This window comes from Nilaparvata lugens, chromosome 2 (assembly GCF_014356525.2).
Source record: "Nilaparvata lugens isolate BPH chromosome 2, ASM1435652v1, whole genome shotgun sequence".
NCBI classification, from domain to species: Eukaryota; Metazoa; Arthropoda; class Insecta; order Hemiptera; family Delphacidae; genus Nilaparvata; species Nilaparvata lugens.
In genome coordinates this window covers 71742784-71762393 of record NC_052505.1, presented here as the reverse complement: position 1 = coordinate 71762393, position 19610 = coordinate 71742784, and the positions used below count along the sequence as shown (strand labels likewise).

At 35.6% G+C, this 19610-nt stretch overlaps 2 protein-coding genes across 2 annotated transcripts in view; one reads left to right on the top strand and one right to left on the bottom strand.

The window, feature by feature from the left end:
* Positions 1-1085: 1085 nt before the first annotated feature.
* LOC111043988 (protein adenylyltransferase Fic) lies at positions 1086-12571 on the bottom strand. Its single transcript, XM_022329037.2, has 6 exons — positions 12321-12571; positions 7269-7465; positions 6278-6457; positions 5157-5323; positions 3514-3864; positions 1086-2677 (listed from the first exon to the last, which is right to left on the bottom strand). Exons 2-6 carry the CDS (start codon positions 7419-7421, stop codon positions 2506-2508), a joined length of 1023 nt encoding a protein of 340 aa, XP_022184729.2. The 5' UTR covers positions 7422-7465; positions 12321-12571; the 3' UTR covers positions 1086-2505.
* A 1838-nt stretch (positions 12572-14409) lies between these two features.
* Positions 14410-19610, top strand: part of LOC111043986 (WD repeat domain-containing protein 83) — a 9249-nt gene continuing 4048 nt past the window's right edge. Inside the window, exons 1-2 of the mRNA XM_022329035.2 lie at positions 14410-14815; positions 18741-18876. Of these exons, the coding sequence (XP_022184727.2) occupies positions 14749-14815; positions 18741-18876 (203 nt within the window). The 5' untranslated portion in view covers positions 14410-14748. The remainder of the gene's footprint in view (positions 14816-18740; positions 18877-19610) is intronic.

Genomic DNA, 19610 nt, shown 5'->3' with positions numbered 1-19610 from the left:
CCCACTCTGGATACAATATTATTGCCAACTCTCTGAAATGGCGAATATTTTCACCCAGTGTACACGAAGTTTGTATTTTCAACAGTAGTTCGGAATGAAAATAAAATTTATTCTTTCAATACAATAAACCATACGGGTAAGAATCATGGAAAAGCATTCTATTATTCAACCCCTGTACAGTCATGTACTGGTACCAATATGGATTTTGTAATCTCTCGTTACAATATAAATGAAGTTGTATTGAACTCATATGTTTATAAAAATAGAATAGAAATTTAATTAAAACTATAAAAGCTGATTAAAATTAAAACAATAAAGCTATAATAATGATAAATTTAGTTCCTTATTTTTTTTAGAAACATATAGTCGATTTACTAATTTAAGAGACTAGCAAAATAGAATAATCAAGAGAAAAATTATTTTATAAGAGAAGATAATAGTTTCAATTATTATTAAACGAAAATCCAAATTAAATGCTGTAATTCACCTCGAAGACTTCTGCTACAGTAAATATTGACAACAGGGTAAACAGCTAGAAGGAAATTCGATGAGCGCTACTATTCAAAAACTATTTGTCAGCCCGGGAAGTCTTCGGGGTGAATTACAACATTTAATTTAGATTTTCGTGTAATAATAATAATAGATTCATAGCATTTGAATAATTGCAATATCTCATTAATTTCCATCTGTATAATAGATTTAATTGAATTTTATGCATCCTTGAAAAGTCAATAGAGATGATATAAGAATGGGTATAGCCAGAATATCACGTAGGATTGAAATACAAAGGAAAAATTTATTTCCCAATTTTGGTAGGCATTAGTGTTAAAAATGTTTAGTATAGACCTACTCTTCTGATTTAATATTTTTACACTATATAAAAGACATGAGCCTTAATAGAAAATTGAATTTCCTAATAGGACGTTAAGGTTTTCTTAATGAAAATAACTGATTATGTATGAACTCTACTGTGATTGAAAACGCATTAAATAGGCGCATGGAAAATAGGATTTACACAAGTTCTGAACATCTCTTTTCAGAGTAAAGCTTCTTTCCTGGAACAGTACGACAGAGTATTCAACACCAAAGAATTGAATTTCATCCAAAAATGCAATGAGTTCAACGAATTTCAATAAATCCGAGAAGACTTCTATTAGAGCTGAAGGGTATTTGTTGCAATTCTTAACCTAACAAAGTTGTCAAATCAGTGCTCAGTGAAAATATTATTTTCATGAGTTGTAATGGAACTATTTCCACTCGTCTTAATAGGAATAGACCCGTTAGATCTTATGGGAAGAATATGTTCACTGATATGCGGGAATCCAGCTTAATTGTGTTGATAGGTTGATCATAATACTGTATCATCATTATTATTCTGTAGTTTTACATAGTAGATGACGAAATTGAAACCATTATCGTTATGTTACAGATCTTTGGCTAAAGTTATCGATTTCACCAAAAAATAATTTCAAACTATATACAGTTTAACACACAAATACTGTATAAAGTTTTCAATAAAATCGCATTTTTTATAAACATACCTATGCAATTATAAATATAAAATATTTTATAACTGAAAACTGACTTTCCCAAAATGGTCAATTTTAATATACCTTAGGCTACTCATAGTGTCTCATTCAATTTCACATGTGAGTCGAAATAGATGAAACTGGCATTCCTAGACATAAAATAAAACCATTTTCTGTCTTTTAGTATCTATTTAATATATTCCTTATAGAAAAAGTTCCGGTAAGTAAAACACCACATATTTGTGTACCGTACTACAATAGCTCAGTCGATTAAGCGACATAGTTTTTTTAATCTCGATAAACTGAAGTCAAAGAACTGAGTCATGGGTTCAAATCCTACCAAGCTCTTGGTAGTTCATTGGTCATAATCTCATCTCATTACTCACTCACATAAGTAAAACGCTTGCATCATCCTACAATACATAAAATACTGCTTTCAACTCTGCACTAAACATCAAAATCTATAAAACATCATTTTACGACACACCTCTCATTTTACACTTTCATTAGAAATTGTAGATTTAGACTAAATCGGTTAAATAAAATCAATTGAATAGATTTACACACCTCTCATTAGACACATCTTAAACTCTTCATTTCATCTCTGTATAAAATCCTTTACAGAAACTCTAACGTGAATAATAAACATCAATACTTAACTCTCTTGTTTCAACTAACCGAAACAAATGATACTGTAATATTAGTTTGGTTGATCAAGTGTCAATATATTATCAAACAATATTTATCTTTAATATAAAGATAAACCAAGCTTAAAGTAGATCAGGTACATAATATATGCGATTAAGGAGCGGTATCACAACATGAAAATCAAAAGACCCTCAACTCAACAGAATTGAAAAAACATTTTCTCGATAAAACTTGAAAGACGTCAACACAATAGTGTTGATAAAATAAAACTACTAGTCGTCGATAAAACGTTGACTACAATTAGTCATCAATAAAACGGTGACTGCAATTAGTCGTCAATAATGATGTTGTGGGGGTTGTGCGAGAGGGCGGGCACTTCATGCGCAAACTCGGCCGTTGCCCACAGGAAGAGGTCGAGAGTCTTCTCGGTGCACTCGGCAATGAATCGCATGAATGGGCGCACGTCACCGCCATTTGCCAGTTCCAATACTCTGTAGTACCTGCAACACAGCCATTCACAATTTCAGCCATATCTCAGGCAAGTATAAGACACATGGGGATTCTTAGGGTAGTGATAGAGGGAGAGGGAGGTTGAGATAGATGTATTTCAATGTAAGGCTAGTTTCACACTCATTCGGTTCGTTTCGTTTTCGGCAAATTCCGATAAGTGTAAAACGGTAATTAGGTTTGAATTCGGTACCGAATGGAAACCGCATAGAACCGAACGCCCACTTGACTCTAATAAATTCCATCAGGTTTCAATTCGTTGCTAGCGAGAGGCTACTTTCACACACTTTTGGTTCGGTTCGGTTCGTTTCGTTTTCGGCAAATTCCGATAAGTGTGAAACGATGATTCGGTTTGAATTCGGTACCGAATAGCAACCGCATAGCACCGAACGCCCCCTCGACACGAATAGGTTTCATCATATTCGAATTCGTTGCTAGGGAAACGGGAAAAAACAAAGTCTTTTACACACGCTTGCCTTTTTTGTTTTTATTTTAAACTGATATCGTGATTACCTGTTTCAAAATTTTCCAAGTCAAAATCATATGGTCAATTCATTTCTGTTAGTTCACAGGAACATTTTTTTCTCAATGAATAGTTTGCTAAAAAAATAATTATGAAAGATATAAATTAAAACTCAGGGAGAATTTTTATTTTTTTATTTTTCCAGGATTATTATATGATTTCATCAATGGAGAGAAGAAATGAAGTTTATACACCATATGTCAAAACAAGAACAAATTTTCAATTAAAAAAATCATCTCTCTGAACATCCAAAATTAACATAATCAAAAAGGAACTATTCAAATAATTCATAATTTTTAATTAATCCTCTGCCGGTCCTGCTTCATGATGATGACGGGCGGGAAGCCGGCCTGCATGAGGATCATGTTCATGAGGAGGCGCGAGGTGCGACCGTTGCCGTCGTTGAAGGGATGGATGTGCACGAGCTTGTAGTGGGCGAGTGCGGCGTAGCGGACCGGGTGGAGCCGCAGGGCGGCCGCCGAATTGAGCCAATCGGCGAACTCGGCCATCAGCGGCGAGATGCGCTGCGGGCGCGGCGGCACGTGACCGCCCACGAACACCTGCGTGCGCCGGAACACGCCGCTCTCCATCGGGTCCACGAAGCCCAGCACCCGCTTGTGGATCTCCAAGATGTCGTCGACGCTGATGTCACCCAACCTATCACAAACAATTTCATTCAAGATAATGATTATATTCATTCAAAAGCAAATACCAATTCGGAACAATGCTATCTTTTGATTGATAGTTGGAGTGAGGTGAATGAGTTAGCCATTAATGATGAAAAATCGACTATAAGTTTGTCTAGCCAACAGCCCAAACGTAGAGTCTACTCAGTTTCTTGGAGTTTTTTTTGCAATCCAATCTTTAATGAAGACTCATATAGAAAGTTTAATAGGGTACTAAGAGGATTTTTTATGAGGAGAAGGTTAGCAGGAAGTGTATCAAGAAAGGTATTGAAAACAGTGTATTTTGCAATTTTACACAGCCACCTAGGTTATGGTATAATTTTGTGGGGAAATAGTCCCCTGTCAAGCAGTATTCTAATGGTCCTCCTTTTTGTGGCAGCGAAATACTAAATTGTTAAATTTTAACAATGAAGAGCCACGAAGCCACTGTTCATGGAAAATAAAATTCTTATTCTTCCGTCTATGTTATGAATTTGAATGTCTGTGTTATGTCACGAAAAACTTGAGCAAATTCAGCCTGAACTCTGATAAGCATAGATATAATACTAGAGAGGAAAGTAATTTTAATATCGAAAGGTAAAGGAAAATGCTTCCAACGCATTCCTGAGAAGTTTCAGGGTGCAATCTCTCAAATTTTATTATGCCCTTCCGTCCTCGGCAAGAGACCTAGATGCGGCTGAATAAGATTTAGTCAGAAACGGCCTGATGAAAGATAAAAAAGATACCAGCATTTTATAAAATTTCCCCAATCCATGTGAAGCTAGTAATAATGCACAAGAATGATTAGTTTTAGTACAATAATGATAATGAAATCTTTATTGGCTGATTATGTTTTTAGTAGCATATGTTATGCTTTTGTATTGATGTTTAATTTAACTGTGACAAAGGCCGATGTTTCTAATGAATCGAATGGCAATAAATATATTTCTATTCTATTAGTATGGTGGGGAGTACCTGAGACGGGAGTTCTTATATACATATTTGAACCATCTATGAGCCCCAAAGTGAATGAGTTAACAGTAATTCTAGACTCGGCATGCTTCGTCTAGGTTGTTCAACTAAAATTTTTGGTAAACACCAACTTTTGAAAAACACCAACATTTCATAGCCATACAATATTGTCGGCACTGTGATTGTATAGTACAAAACTTTTCCATGTTATACAAGAATATAGAAGAAATTTCAACATTGTGATTGTAATAAATTGTAATTGCACATGAATAAAATTTTAATCAAATCAAACTTCATCAGTGCGGTTGTTACCTGTTTATGAGAGTTGAGTTAATGTATTTGAGAGCAGCATCCAAACCGAGAATCTCATTGTGCTCAGCAATACTTTTGCCTCCCACTGCTATTCTTGTTTCAACAATCGAACGAGTCTGAGATAGAGTCATTGTGTTGCCTTCTATGCCGACTGTGTGATAGATGTGCTGAAACAAGCCAATACAATCGTTATTAGCAACATTATATTGAAAATCGGAACGAGAACATTAATAACTCCAAAAATGAGAAAATTATTCATATTTGTAACGAATAAAGCGATTATTCATTACATATAATTTCAGCAACAAGCATCATAATAAATACTTTGAATTGTGCAATAATAACTTATATTTCTTGAATCAGTTTCTTTTGTTCAATTTTAGCTATAGAAGAAAAACACTGTAAATAAAAAAGACGCAAATGAAAAATCCTCATCCGAATCGTCGAATATGTTTCACAGTGTTTAATCCGAGACTCGTTCCGTGGGGCGTATTGACTCTACAGTCATAATTATTTAAAAATAAACTTTATGAATCTTTTGTTACTCAATAATCTAGCCTATATTAAAAAAATCATAAATTTCTATCTGATATATGATTGAAGTTTTTGTTTATGAACAAAAACATATACACGATTAAACCGACATCCAACCAGATTAAGTTGAACCATCCCACTAGTCCAGATTAATTTACAACTGAAAAAGCATAGTTTCCATAAATTGATTTCTACAATCATTTTCCCGAAATCGATTCTAATTGGTGGATGTAAATTCGTTTTTCTAGACTCCAAAAATTTAAATGAGCAATTATGAGATGAGCAATCATGCATGCGTTGATCATTCAAGTTCATTATTTCATCAATAGTTTAAATTCGAATACCTAGCGCAACACCAGAAGACCTCTGGTTTTCATTTTTTGTAAATGTTTTCAGATGGAGCCAGAAGTATTCTCGTGTTGCGCTAAATATATTTAGTTTTATCAAAAATGAAAATACTTTTCAATAAATAAATTTTAAAACTAAATGATATGACAGAGGCACAGGTTTATTTCGTAAAATGGTTGATAAATGTTTTACAGAAGCAAACAACAATGATATCAGTAATGCATGTGGTTCTGTAGTACCTGGAAGTAAGCTTCTTTTTTGGCACGCCGCAAGGCAGCGTTGTTGTCAGGAATATTAGCGACCGAGTCACGCTTCTCGTCGATTCGCTTCAAATTTGCCCGATCCAATTCCTCAACGCTGTGAGCGACTCTCTCTCTGTTAGCCAACGCTCGACTATGGTCTGGGCAGTGTGTTAATGCCTGCAAAAACAAAAATATTTAATCAATTCAAGATACACTAAAACGAAACGAGACAAGACAAGAATTTTGTTAAAATTCTCAAGTTAAATGCCATAAAAATCAGACATCATCAACTGGCAATAATTATACTTTATACAACCAGATACAAATAATCAAGGGATCTTTGCTCTATGATACAACTAATTTTAAATTAAATTACAATCTGAAATTGCAATAAAACTAAACTATGTCAGACTAATACAAATTATACAACAAATTTAGAGTAAAATTACAAACTAATTTGTATATTTACTTCAAATTTAACTGACTAATCAAAATATTGACTATATGAATGTATGTGCTACAATTAAAAACAAATAACACGCCGCATTTATAGACCTACATTGAACTAATCATTATATTTCAAATTTTGTATTACCATAGAGAAACAATAGCATAAGTAGATAGCCCATGGTATAGGGCGTTTATGACGCAAATTTTACTGTTATCTCAAGCCGATTACTGTCGATTTTTACTGTTTTGACCAGGTAAGAGTGTATGAACGGCACAATATGAGAGACTACCAGCGTCATAAAGCTTCACGGGAAAGAACTACGTGGACTAAAGGCTCGAGATAACAGTAAAAGTTGCAACATAAACGCCCTATACCATGGGTTATCTACTTATGCTATTGTTTCTCTATCGTATTACACAATCATATCTTACAAGACAATCAGGACTTCAAGAACAATCTATTCAAGTTTATTTTAATCTGGATTTATAATAGTAGCCCATTTATTTAAATTTTATGAATACAATATTCTATTCATACCTTGAAGTATAGTTGATCAGCATGAATAATATCCTTATTTGTTTCCTCCACAAATTCTCCATAATGATTCAAAACATCAGGATGGTTGGGTGAAAGAGCTATAGCATGCTCGAACAGCTTCAGTGCCTTCTCAAGTTTGCCAGACTTCTTCATTTCCAAAGCAACCTGCAGCGAGCTCAGCGCTTCTACAACTGTTGCTGAAATGTTAGCAATTAACAAAATTAATAAATAAAATGAAATTGCTAATTTCTTATTACGAAGTTCCATGCCTATAAAATTAAAAATACTTTGTATGAATAAACTGAATCATCACAGTACTGTATATTTAAAAAAAAATTATTACATAAAATGAAAAGAGATTTAATAATTTTACTAAAAGGTTAAAAACTCAGGTCATGTAAATATTTTACAAGTAAAGTGTTCCAGTAAAATTGTTAGTTTTTTACATCAAATTTATCTTTAAATAAGATTGATTATAAAAGTCCCATATGATTGGAGTTTGTTTAGTATTAAGAGATACAGGTGCTTTGAGCTTTACAGGGGAAAGGCAGTATTACAAAAAAAAAATTAAACTGCAAGACCATAAATAAAGTTCAGTGTAAATATACAACTAATATAAAATCAAATTGCGGAAACCATTTTTATAGATAGATTTATTCAGATTTTTTAAACTCACATAAGCTTTTGCTAGTGTGTGTAATTAGGCTGTAGAAGTTTTATTCCATGTACTGAGTGGGATTCGAACCCACGATCAGGCGCTGCAATAGCAGAATAAAGTTACGACCATCAGACCACTCTGCTAGGCCGGCCAGCAACTTATCCTCAATTTCTAAATGGAATAATGTAGTACTTTACTAGATTGATAATACAATAATTATTGATAGATGCTACTCTACTAAATAACTGGGACATCCGGTTTGTGGATGGCTACGTTGCCAGCGTTCGCCTTTGCTACGAATTTTGTCGAGTCGAGCGAAGGCCAGCCGAGCATCCACAAATGGTCACATTGCAGTGTGGATTGCAAGACCAACGTGACCAAGCTTACCAGCTAGACCAGCGATTTGGCGAGAGTATGGACTAGGAATACTAGGCTTATCCAGTTTAGTATCCAGCGTGAAAGTCAATAGCTTTACTTCTGTGAGATCATTAAGCTTCCCCCGAACAAGAATACAAGTTGTCTCCTGGGTTTTGCTTTCATTAGTCATTAATAGTGAACCTACTTTCTGTAGTCAATACCTATGCATTTTACAGACAAGGCCATCTTGATTAAGGTTTAAAATTGACTATTTTAAAATGTTTCATATTTATTATGCTTGACTAAGTTAATAAACGTGGATAAGTCTGTATATAACTCATATGTCAACCCTACGACAAGGACCAAGTCAGTCCAGATCTCTGGTCATGACTAATGAGAGTAATATGAAGCTATTCACTGGTGCATTTCAAGGAATACATAGGAAATTATAAGCAAAGACGTGCAAAATTATAAGCAAACAACATTATATAAAAAGAGCGGATGATACAGGGTGCCAAGATGCAGGGTGCTTTTGAATGCCTGATGTACACAAAGGAAAATGTAAACAGTTTTCCAATCAATTAATAGTAATGTTCACAGCCATTATACTAGACAAGCTACAGCACTCAGTGTAACTACCACATTATGTTAAATAGTTTTGAAAAACAAATGTATAATAAAATACTAGTTGAAATAAAAGAGTTTCAGATTAGACAGTTCAAATTTTTTTGTGAAAAATATTCTAATTGACTGCTGTCCTTACAGCATAAATTACTTGATGTGATTAATAAAATAATGTAATGAATTTTTATGACCTTAGATATATTGATTTTGTTAAATTTGTTTTAATTAACTGCTAGGTATCCTTACAGTATGAAATACTTAATAATGTGATGTAATTTTATGACCTGTGATATATTGATGTTGTTAAATTTGCGATTGCTTGTATGTTTTTTGACGATGTCTTTCATTTGTTATTAAAGTTCTGACAATAAACGAATCTTGAATCTTGATGTCAAGGACCCAGGGCTTTTTTCCAGTGTTGGCTCTGATTTCAGGAGAAGGATAAGAGAGTCTTTTTTCAAATCCTTGTCAAGGACTCTGTCAGGGAGTTCCTACAGGAAAATAGACCATCTTTAGGACTTAGCCCCCTGTGGGTTGGGGGAGCTTTGAGTTGATCATCGTACTCAAGAATGTGTTGAAAACCAGAATTCACCCACAGTATCCCTGCTTGTCGTAGGAGGCGACTAAAAGGGACCACCTTTCCAAAGCCCATCTTCTCCTTCTTAATATGCTTTGGAACTTTCCAATTCTAGAATATGGCACTTTTTCCATTGACTTAGCATTGAGCCATTATTCATTTATTCTCCTATCTTTCGGCCTTCCTTGGCCATATTATTACTTCTTCTTAGGCCAACCCAAGGTGTTATGTTGACCGTGCTGATGGGTGGTACTTTTATATGATGTCTCTAACGGTGCCTGCAGGGTACCAGGCGCCCTCCTATAGTATTTAGCCTTGCCTGGACATGCGGGGCTCTGTCTGGGTTGACCCCACTACCCTAGCTGTTCGTGGGAGCCTCATGAACAAACCAAACCCCAATGCAACTCAAGAAGTCGCCTTGCCTTCAAACCCACGGGATCTGCCCCATCAGGGCAGTTTTGGAGGAGCAAAAAAAAAAACACCAAAGAGACCAGAGATGGTGAAACTCCAGGCACAAATGTAGGTCAAGAGTGACCGGGTGCCCTAGAGGCAATTTGGCGACTCCTCCTTCAGCGGAAGGACCTACAAAATGGCCAGGAGTGGAACTTACGTAGGTCACGAATTTGTGGGTGGAGAGACCAAAACTCACCACTGCTCAAAGAAGGGCGGCCATTCAGGCAAAACTTCTTGGGAGAGGTGAGGCTTTTGACCCTACGAAGTTTCGGAGGGTAAAAAAGAAAAAACCAAGAGACCAGAGATGGGTGAAGCTCCAGGCACAAAAATGTGGTTCAAGAGGCTGAGTCAAGGGTAGCCAGGCGCCCTAGAGGCAACTTGGCGACCACTTCCTCAGCGGAAGGACCTTCAAAGAAGGCCAGGAGTAGAACTCACGTAGGTCACGAGGACCAATCAGTCTGGAGAGACTGCCAAGCATATCACACTGGATTGCAACAAGCAACCAGGTGATGAATGGTATGTTAGCATAGGGGAAACTCCTGGTTCTTGTAAAGGACACAGGTATTGGTTTGCCCAACTAACATACTACTTGGGAACACAATAAGCTTCAGTTGACGTGTGGGGTTCTTAGAACCTTTGGATTCTTGAATCCGTCCCTTCAAAAAAAAAAAAAATCTTTAGGACAAGGCCTAAATTACCACGACAAATCCTACCGAGCATCAACTGGTTAACTGCAATGTCTAGAGAATGATCAAAGTTCTGGCTGACAAAAAACGTAAAAAAAGTTAAGAGTTGTCATAAACTATACTCAACATGACTTACCGTATCAAAGTTCTTGGAAAATTCTAAATCACAATAACAAGATTATATTGAAATTCATAGAATAATGAAATTACATTGCTAAAGTTGGCGTAATCCTAGGTCCAGTGTCATTATACCTGTTGTAGTGACTAGCCTGTAGGATATAGCAAAAAGGATCCTGACCAAATGTGAAGATCCAAACATTGGAACCTCCTCTCATACCAAAGCACTTCTTTAGAAGTGGTCCAAGTCCAGCTGAGTTAATGTAACTTATGGAGGAAAATCCGTACAACACTTTAGTCTTTGTCTACTTTCCAACCTACATATCAAGAGAAAATCGGTGTTTTCATAAGTAAAGACCTTCAGAGGATAAAGTACAATAAAGTATACTACGACAATAGAAATGGAGTTACCTTGAATTACCTTCCTCTTCACCAATACCAGCAATGCCGGATGGGTTGCGTCAAGAGTTTAAAATATATAACTTTTCACATTTTTAACTAACTATCGAGATGGCAGTATACGTCAGACAAGGCCTACCAAGTCGTTAAGAAAAAATTCCTGAATGGAATAAAACGGATTTCTCCTAAGCCAACACTTGAGTCTCAGGTTGAATGCTGGTGTGTTTAACATATTCAAATCTCACGGCAGCCTATTGAAGATCCGCAAGGCCAATGCAGGAAATGCATCACGGGTATTCGACAAGCGACGGTATGGCACATCTATGAGACCTCGACTTCTAGTGTCGTGACCATAGAAGTCACTCCTTGTGTTGAACTTTTCAATATTTGTGTGCTCGCACATACACAGCACACAAGTAAATGTAATGACTGTAGATGGTGGAAGACTGAATCTGTGGATTGGAAGAGAGGTCGACAATGATCCAGAAATCCACTCAAGGTAATAATGCGGATGGCCCTCTTTTGCAGCTTGAAGACATCTTCACATGCAGTAGCATGACCCCATAGCAGCAGTCCATAGTTCAGGATGCTATGAAAAAGCGCATGGTACACTACCAGCAAGTAGGGCCTGCTCACCAACTGCGTCAACTTCCTAAGCAAATAGGTGACTCGTGACAACCTCTTACAGAGTTAGCACATTGCCTGAATTAGCACAGGGAGAGAAAGTTTGGATTCCTGATATGACGAGGTATGGAGCGGTGGAAGAAAAATTACCTGATAAATCTTACTACATTAGGTCAAACGATGGAATGCTGAGAAGGAACCGAAGGCATTTAGTTCCTGCGGAAAAAAGGATGTAGTGACAGCTGTCAGCTGTCACTTCTAGTTTGACACATGTTAAATACGTTTTTGTATCCAAGACAAATTAAATTCAGTTTTGTGTTTATGGCTCTCAATTATTGAAGCATTTCTTCACCTGTCATCATATTTTTGTTTGTTATCAACTCAACTTATGAAAGTTAGGTCCTAAACTTAGCTGAAAGGGATCAGACGTGAATAACAGCATAAGTTTGAAATTCGCAGGTCGATCCAGATTAAAAGCAATGATCTTACTTCATCACCAAAAAAGCGTGTTGTTTGTTTGATAATCTAGATTGAGATAGACAATTTGAGTAACTTACAAGTTTTATCAATATCGGTTTTCCGTATCGTCAAGTCAATTACTTCACTGTGGTCATCTTCATGGGGATGCAAGTCAAATGGTATTGGAGAAAACACCTTACTTTGGGATCGAAATTTATTAAAGCTAGACTGACTTTGTAACTGTTCGTTGATTGGTTTAAAATAGAAAATTACACCAATTGCTACACTGATTCCTAGGAAGAATGTTGCAAAACACGAGAATTTAGTTGTCCACTGATAACGAACAAATCCAAAGTATTAAATGTGAATGGGTTAGAGGTTAGGTTTTATTCAGGTTATATTTAATAATGTGTTATTAGGATAGGTTAGGTTTTTGCTTTGAAATTGCAATATGCTAGAAGGGGCTAGGGTGCAGTTAGAGTCATGTTTTTGATGTTTCAAATGTGAAAGGATAGGTTAGGGGGTTAGGATTTTGCTCTGAAATCTAAATTATTAAATGTGAAGGGGTTAGGGGTTAGTGGTTAGGTTTTTTTGGATTATATTTAATAATGTTCCATAAGGTTAGGTTAGGTTTTTGCTTTAAAATTGCAATATGCTAGAAAGGGCTAGGGTCCAGGTAGAACTATGCTTTTTGATATATTTTCAAAAGTGGAAAGATAGGTTGGGATTTTGCTTTGAAATTGCAATATGCTGGAAGGGATTAGAGGTTTTCAAATAGTTATGTTTATTGATGTTTTAAATGTAAAATGGGAGGTTGAGGGTTCGGTTTTTGTTTTGAAATGACAATATGCTGACTTTAACATCAGTTAAATAACAACTGTTATATTTTATTAATTATATTTTTCAAAAGTACTCTTTCTTTTATTAAATAAAATAATAATATATCGATTATTATATTGAAGTAGATGATAAATCATCATTGGATAATAATATTTTCATCAAATAGAATGACGATTGGCTCCAGTTACAGTGCTCGGTAACCATCATCACAAAGAACGTTACATTCAAAGAACTGACTGAATGGAACGGGAAAAACCCGTTGCTAACGCATGCGCGATACGGTGCTGTCTGAGACAGAGAGTGGTTTGTATCATATGGTCATCCATGTGGAATTTAGATTTTTAGGAAAAATAATCTGTAAGTAAATTAATATAATAGATTTTGAGAAAAATATTTTTGGAAGAATATCACATACTTATATGCTTAAACATTCAACAAATATTAATAAAAATTTTTTTTTTCAAAATTTGTTTTTATGAGGCTTTTAAGGTTTTAAGATTGTCAGAATCTGACAAACAAAAGGAATCTACATCAAACATCAAATACCGAGACCGAATACTGCGCAAGGGAATCTACGCGCAAAAAATCTTTATAATACGCATGTGCAATAAACTTGTTCTAAAAAACCCAGACAAACTGGATTGACTACAAACTGGAAAGCTTTTAGACCCAGTTTATCGCCGCCCACTTACGACAGACTGAGACTAATCGGAAATATGAGCCAATCTGCTGCTTCTTCAGTTTATTGAGAAGTAGAAAATACAACCTACAGTATAAAGCGGGCCATTCAATAATTTAGTACAATAATTTTCAGTTCACCTGACTTGTCAAACTTGTCTGGCAATATTAAACCCAACATCAACAACCACATTCATTGAAATTTGTTACATGCAAAAAAATGGAAAATTAGGTCTCATATTTTTTTAAAGTATGGTTAGAAAATGAAGTAGCATGGAACTGAAGTAGTGAGAATGAGCAAAAAAGTCATAAGGTCGAGAGACTGTAGTATCGTACGATTCTAATCGAGGTAGTGTGAGTTGAGCCTTAGTGCTTATTAATTTTATACCCCAACACATATAATATATAGTGGGGTGTATATTTATTCATTGAAATTATCATTTATTCATTGTTGAAACACCGCTGATTTATGTAGTTATATTACAATACTATATTATCAATATTCTAATGTTGCATTCAATCTTCATTGTAATTAATAAGTTTTCATAATATGTGAAATTTGCTGCATAATTGGCTGTTGTACTGTAATTTATTGTAGATTCGTGTATGAACCAGAATGTATTGTAACTTACTTGAATAAATTTGAAATTTGAAAATTTGAAATTTGAAAATAGTAATTATGAAAACCTGAAGGGATCATGTTTTTTACTCTGTCAAAGGATTAAAAAAAAGTTACCTGCGCATAAGCATAAGATGTGTTAGATATACAGATTTTTCACTGACCCACTTTTACCAATCCCTCAAGAGCGGGATTTCAAAATTTTATTGGTGATTGGGAATCTAAATATTTTTTAGGTTATATTATTATTTACCATTACTAACCTTGTGTCACTGGATAACTTTGTTTTGTTATAGAATAATAAATAAGAAGAGTTCAAGAGCATGCTTATAAAAGAATAATCCTATCTATAGTTCCCGGTAATCTGAAGATTTATTGTGTTTCCTGAAATGAAATACGACGTCTTGAAAACTATTGACTGCAAACAAGGAGCTGTAAGAGCCGTGCGATTTAATGGTTTGTATTCAATAAAATTTACAACTAGTTTTTTATATTCATTAAAATACACATTCATATCAAAAGAATGTGTCACCTTACAAAATATTTTTGTAAATTTGAAAAGGTTGATGATTTTTTAAACAAAGATACACTGGGGCACTGAGTCAGACCTAGTGTCCCACTGGAAAGTTCATTCCCCAGTAGGCCTACTGTAGCCTAATATTTTTAGCTCTACATTCCTCAACATTCATGGCTTTTAATTTTCCACAATGCTCTATTAGCTGATATCATGATTCATTAGTGATAATATGTTTCATTGATTCGTGCCATATTTTAAATAATAACCTAAACTTTAATGCTATTTGATGTTTTCTCGGTGCTCTAAAGTCATGCTGTGCCATTTCCATTCATAAGTGATACTGATGGAAGAGAAAAATGTAGATGAAGACGGTAGAAGAGAACAAAAAAAAAATTTAACTAAGAACCACATTTAAGTTTTTCAAAAACTCTAGTTGGTATTTAATTAATAAGGTCCATCAAATGGAACACTATATAGAACTCAACGAGTGAGTACAGATAGTGCAAGGCCCCTCGAATTCGCACAGCAGGCATATCCCTGGCCAACAGAGGCAGTCTGTTATAGAGGCTGATATACATATGGGTTGATACTGATACACCAGTCCGGGATCTGCTCAGCCTCTGGTAGTGTACATGCAGCCTGAGTCTACCTTTAGTCTTATACGGGTGGAAGCTCTGTCGGGTCACAAGCAACCCCACGTTCGCATGTGTTCTGCAAAGAGTATGAAGAATAGAGGGAGATGAGTTCTGCATAGAGGGAGAAGACGATGAGGATTATTCTCTTTAATAAAGAGCGGGTGACAGTGGGCTAATCTACCAGTCCCACAAATAATCCTCAAGGCCCTCTTCTGTAGACGAAGGACTCGGACGACATCTGTGGCTCTACACCAGAGGGGGAGGCCATACAAAATCAGCTCTAAAAAAATCCAAAATAATATATTTAAGATAAATGAATAAATTATCTTTATTACCTTGTAAGCTAATAGTAGCAATTGGTTCGTCAGAAAAACAAGCACACAAAACATACGTATCTACAACAGGAGAAGTTATTATTCTAATTTTTACAAGAAAGCACTTAAATTGATAAAGCCTATTATATTAATGAGCAAATTAAGTCTTAGGTGCAAAAAAACACATTTTCACATGAAGAAAAACAGTATCCCATAAAATTCGATGGTAACATCCGGGATATTGAAAAACTCTCTTATTGAATAAAGAGGGGTTTTCACGAGGAATGCATAGGTGCATTTGTTGAACTGCCGTGTTGTAAGAGTCCTCGCTGATGCTGGCAACCGGTTGAAAAGCCTCATGCTGAGGCTACCAGGGCTATTTTGTATCCTACTCAGCCTTGTGAAGGGCAGGTTGAGTTGGCTTCTGCCTCTTGTGTTGTAGTCATGAAAGTCACTCCTCAGACTCAAACATTCCAGGGGCACACTGTACCCCTGAGGGGATAATGATGTGGCACACTGTATTTAAGAACTCTCAGCAGGAAAACCACCCTGCTCAACCTGGAGAAGACTGCCTCAATGTATTTGCCCCATGAAAGCTTCCTGTCAAGGATGAACCCTAACAGTTTGATGGGGGAAAAATTGTACCCATCCCCATCTCTGAGACTGAACACAATAGACTGTGTTTTGTCTTCATTGAGGAGAAAGCGGAAGACAAATAATAATAATAAAGTGAGGGTGATGCCCACATAAGCTCATAGGCTTGTGCATGGGTAATGAGTGAGAGGGATGATGAGAGATGATGACTACATTTTAGATAATCGGGACCGATCGTCTCCTCCGAAAGACGGGGTGGCCGAATGTATGTGGTTGTGCTGTGGTCAAAAACTTTTACCCCGGTCGAGATACGAACTCGGGTTCTCTTGATTATTAGACCGTTGCGTTATCACCGCGCCGTGATAAACACAATCTATTGTGTTCAGTCTCAAAAATCTACCGAGCTAGTCACCTACACACACAAATCACAATCAAATGTGCCAAATTCATAAATTTCCCTTGTGAAAATAATTTTCTAATGTTGTTCAATGTTTATTATGAATGAAAAATTTCAATTGATGAGAAAGTAAATGTTTTTCAGCATGACTATGTTTCCTGTGGATTTTTAACAGGGTTCCAAAGAACGTTTTTATACTCTCCAATCAGGACAATTTGAGTTGATATTTATGTTGAAACCATATGTATGAAATATACTGTATATATCATACCCAGTACATAAATGAATGATATTAAATAACAACTTTTTTAATCTATGTCATTTTGTTTTGGAGCGCTGTATACAGTATACCCTTAGTGTAACTGGAATAGAAATATACCCTTCTAGAATTAAGTTAACATAAATAAAAAGCCTCAAAGCTTACATAATTTATTACTACAGTTTTATATGGTGATGGGTTTGAAAATAATAATATTTGTAGCCAATGTTGATACCGTAGTTAAGTAGAGGAACTATATTTTGAGTTGTAATATGCTAAATTATTAATGTGTTATTTTATGCAATATTGTCCTTATGAGTACTTGCCTATTAGATACGGCTACCAAATGTTTCTAATGCCAGATCCGGACATGGATTTTTCGGGGGGCAGGGAGGGGGCAAAATAAATGAATCAATGAATATTGTTTTTTATTATTAAAAACGAACCCAATTATCACCATACAGCTCTAATTGTGAATGAGGGAATGCGCCAAATAAGATCATCAATAAAGAGAAATTTGAGAATGTGAAATTTATTGCCGTCCAAAAACTTCAAGTGAGTAACAAGTAACTTATAACGTCTACTTCATCCATTATTGTAGGATCGATGGCGTATGTCACAATAAAAATATAAAAAGCTATACTCTTTTCACCTACGGTAGTAGGGCAAGGAAAGTAAATAAACTTAAAAGCACTAAATGATCAAGATGGTAGTGATCAGTTCAAATCAAAACTTCATTTAAGGTATTCTCTAACTTAAAGTGAATTCAGCCACATAGCATTAAAGAGAGGACATCATAAATTCCTGGACATCGTAATAAGTCCTGGATCTCAGGAAACTGGTCACAACTCTCTCGAACACGCAGAGTTCCACCTGCTTCACCCCTGCAGGCAACCTGTTAAAGTAGCGTAGTGGTGAACTCCTATAGCATCCTTGCGATCTCTGGAGACGCACACTGGTGACGTCAAACATCTCTCGATGCCTAGTGTTGTGGTGATGCACATATCAGTTCGAGTTAACAATATTTGTTGATTCTTCTTGAAGTACATAAGGCAGGGAAGGAGGAAGTGGCTGACTACTGTTAGAATACCCAGTCTTGCAGAAATGATCCTGGCAACTCGATTTTGCAGTTTCAGTATGTCCACAACCTTGTCTGAATGATCCCACATGAGTAGACCCTAGGAGATATGTCAGTGGAAAAGTACATGATACATCATGACCACATATGGCTATGGCATATGTCTCCTCAGCTTGATGTCCCATCCCCACGGCCGAAATGACTGTTGAAAGATACCTCAGCGGAGGGAATGTTGGCCAAATTAATAAGGATTCAAAGCAGTTCAATTTGCCACCATCAAGTATATTATTAGTAAAATAATCTTCTTTTTGTTTGGGGTAAGCAACTCTTGGATTACTCTGTATTCCTCATCATAAGGTGCTTATAATATAACATAATCCTACAAGTCTTATCAGTTGAAATAGTAATAGATATAGTAATTATAGTATCCATAATATAACAGAAATAACGTAATATAATTATTATTGTATCATTGTTCAAGACAAAATGAGTGTAAATAATCATTTATTACAGCAATGTCGGTACATGTTCCAAAAACATTCAAGTTTCAATTTTTTTCTCTTCAAATTATGTATTTTTGCTTACAGTTGATGGTGCCTATTGTATCACATGTGGAGGCGATAAAAAACTGAAATTGTGGAATCCACACACATCCTTACTACTTAAAACTTATGGAGGTCATGGCAGTGACGTACTGGATGCATGTGGATCTTGTGACAGTAGGTGAGAAAAGATGTCACTTTTGTATAATAAAAATAATTATAATTTCAGGTTTAATTTACACTGGGGAAAGTAAACTATAAAATTAATTCCCATGTGGAACACAATCATTAATAGGCCTACTAATTTGCAAGTACCCTCGTAATCAGTTTAAAGGCTTATTAAGGATCAGTAGTAAGTGACAAGTAAGAAGACAAACTGGTAGGTTTCGTGGTGAATTTCTAAATACATGCATGAATTCTGTTCAAACATCTAGTCACTTCAAAATCCTACAGTCAAGTGTCTATTAAATTTAAATGTTGGCCCAGATAGTATGCGTTACACAATGCTAATTTATTGAACTTATCACGATATCTTGTAATAGGCTGGTGGAGGGTGCAAAAGAGGGTACTGGCTAGGAATTGCCGGTGAAGAGGAGTGAAAAGGGGAAGAATGAGAGTGGAAAACCAGAGAGAAAAAAGAAAAGCAAAATTTGTACGCGAGTCCACTTCTAATAAAATATAGCTAAAGAAATCTCATTCCATTCAATACGTAGTTCGAGCAGAAATCTTGAGCCTCATACGTGGCTCAAAAAAAGTTACTTAAGGTCCAGTTTATTTTTTAGTTTAATTTTTCTACTACCTAATCTTAAGAATCTTCGAGAAAGTGGTCCGGATTAAGGTTTATTATTTTAGTTCTACTTATATAAATCAACTGCCTCCTTAATCATTCAATATTGGTGGTATTGATAATAATCA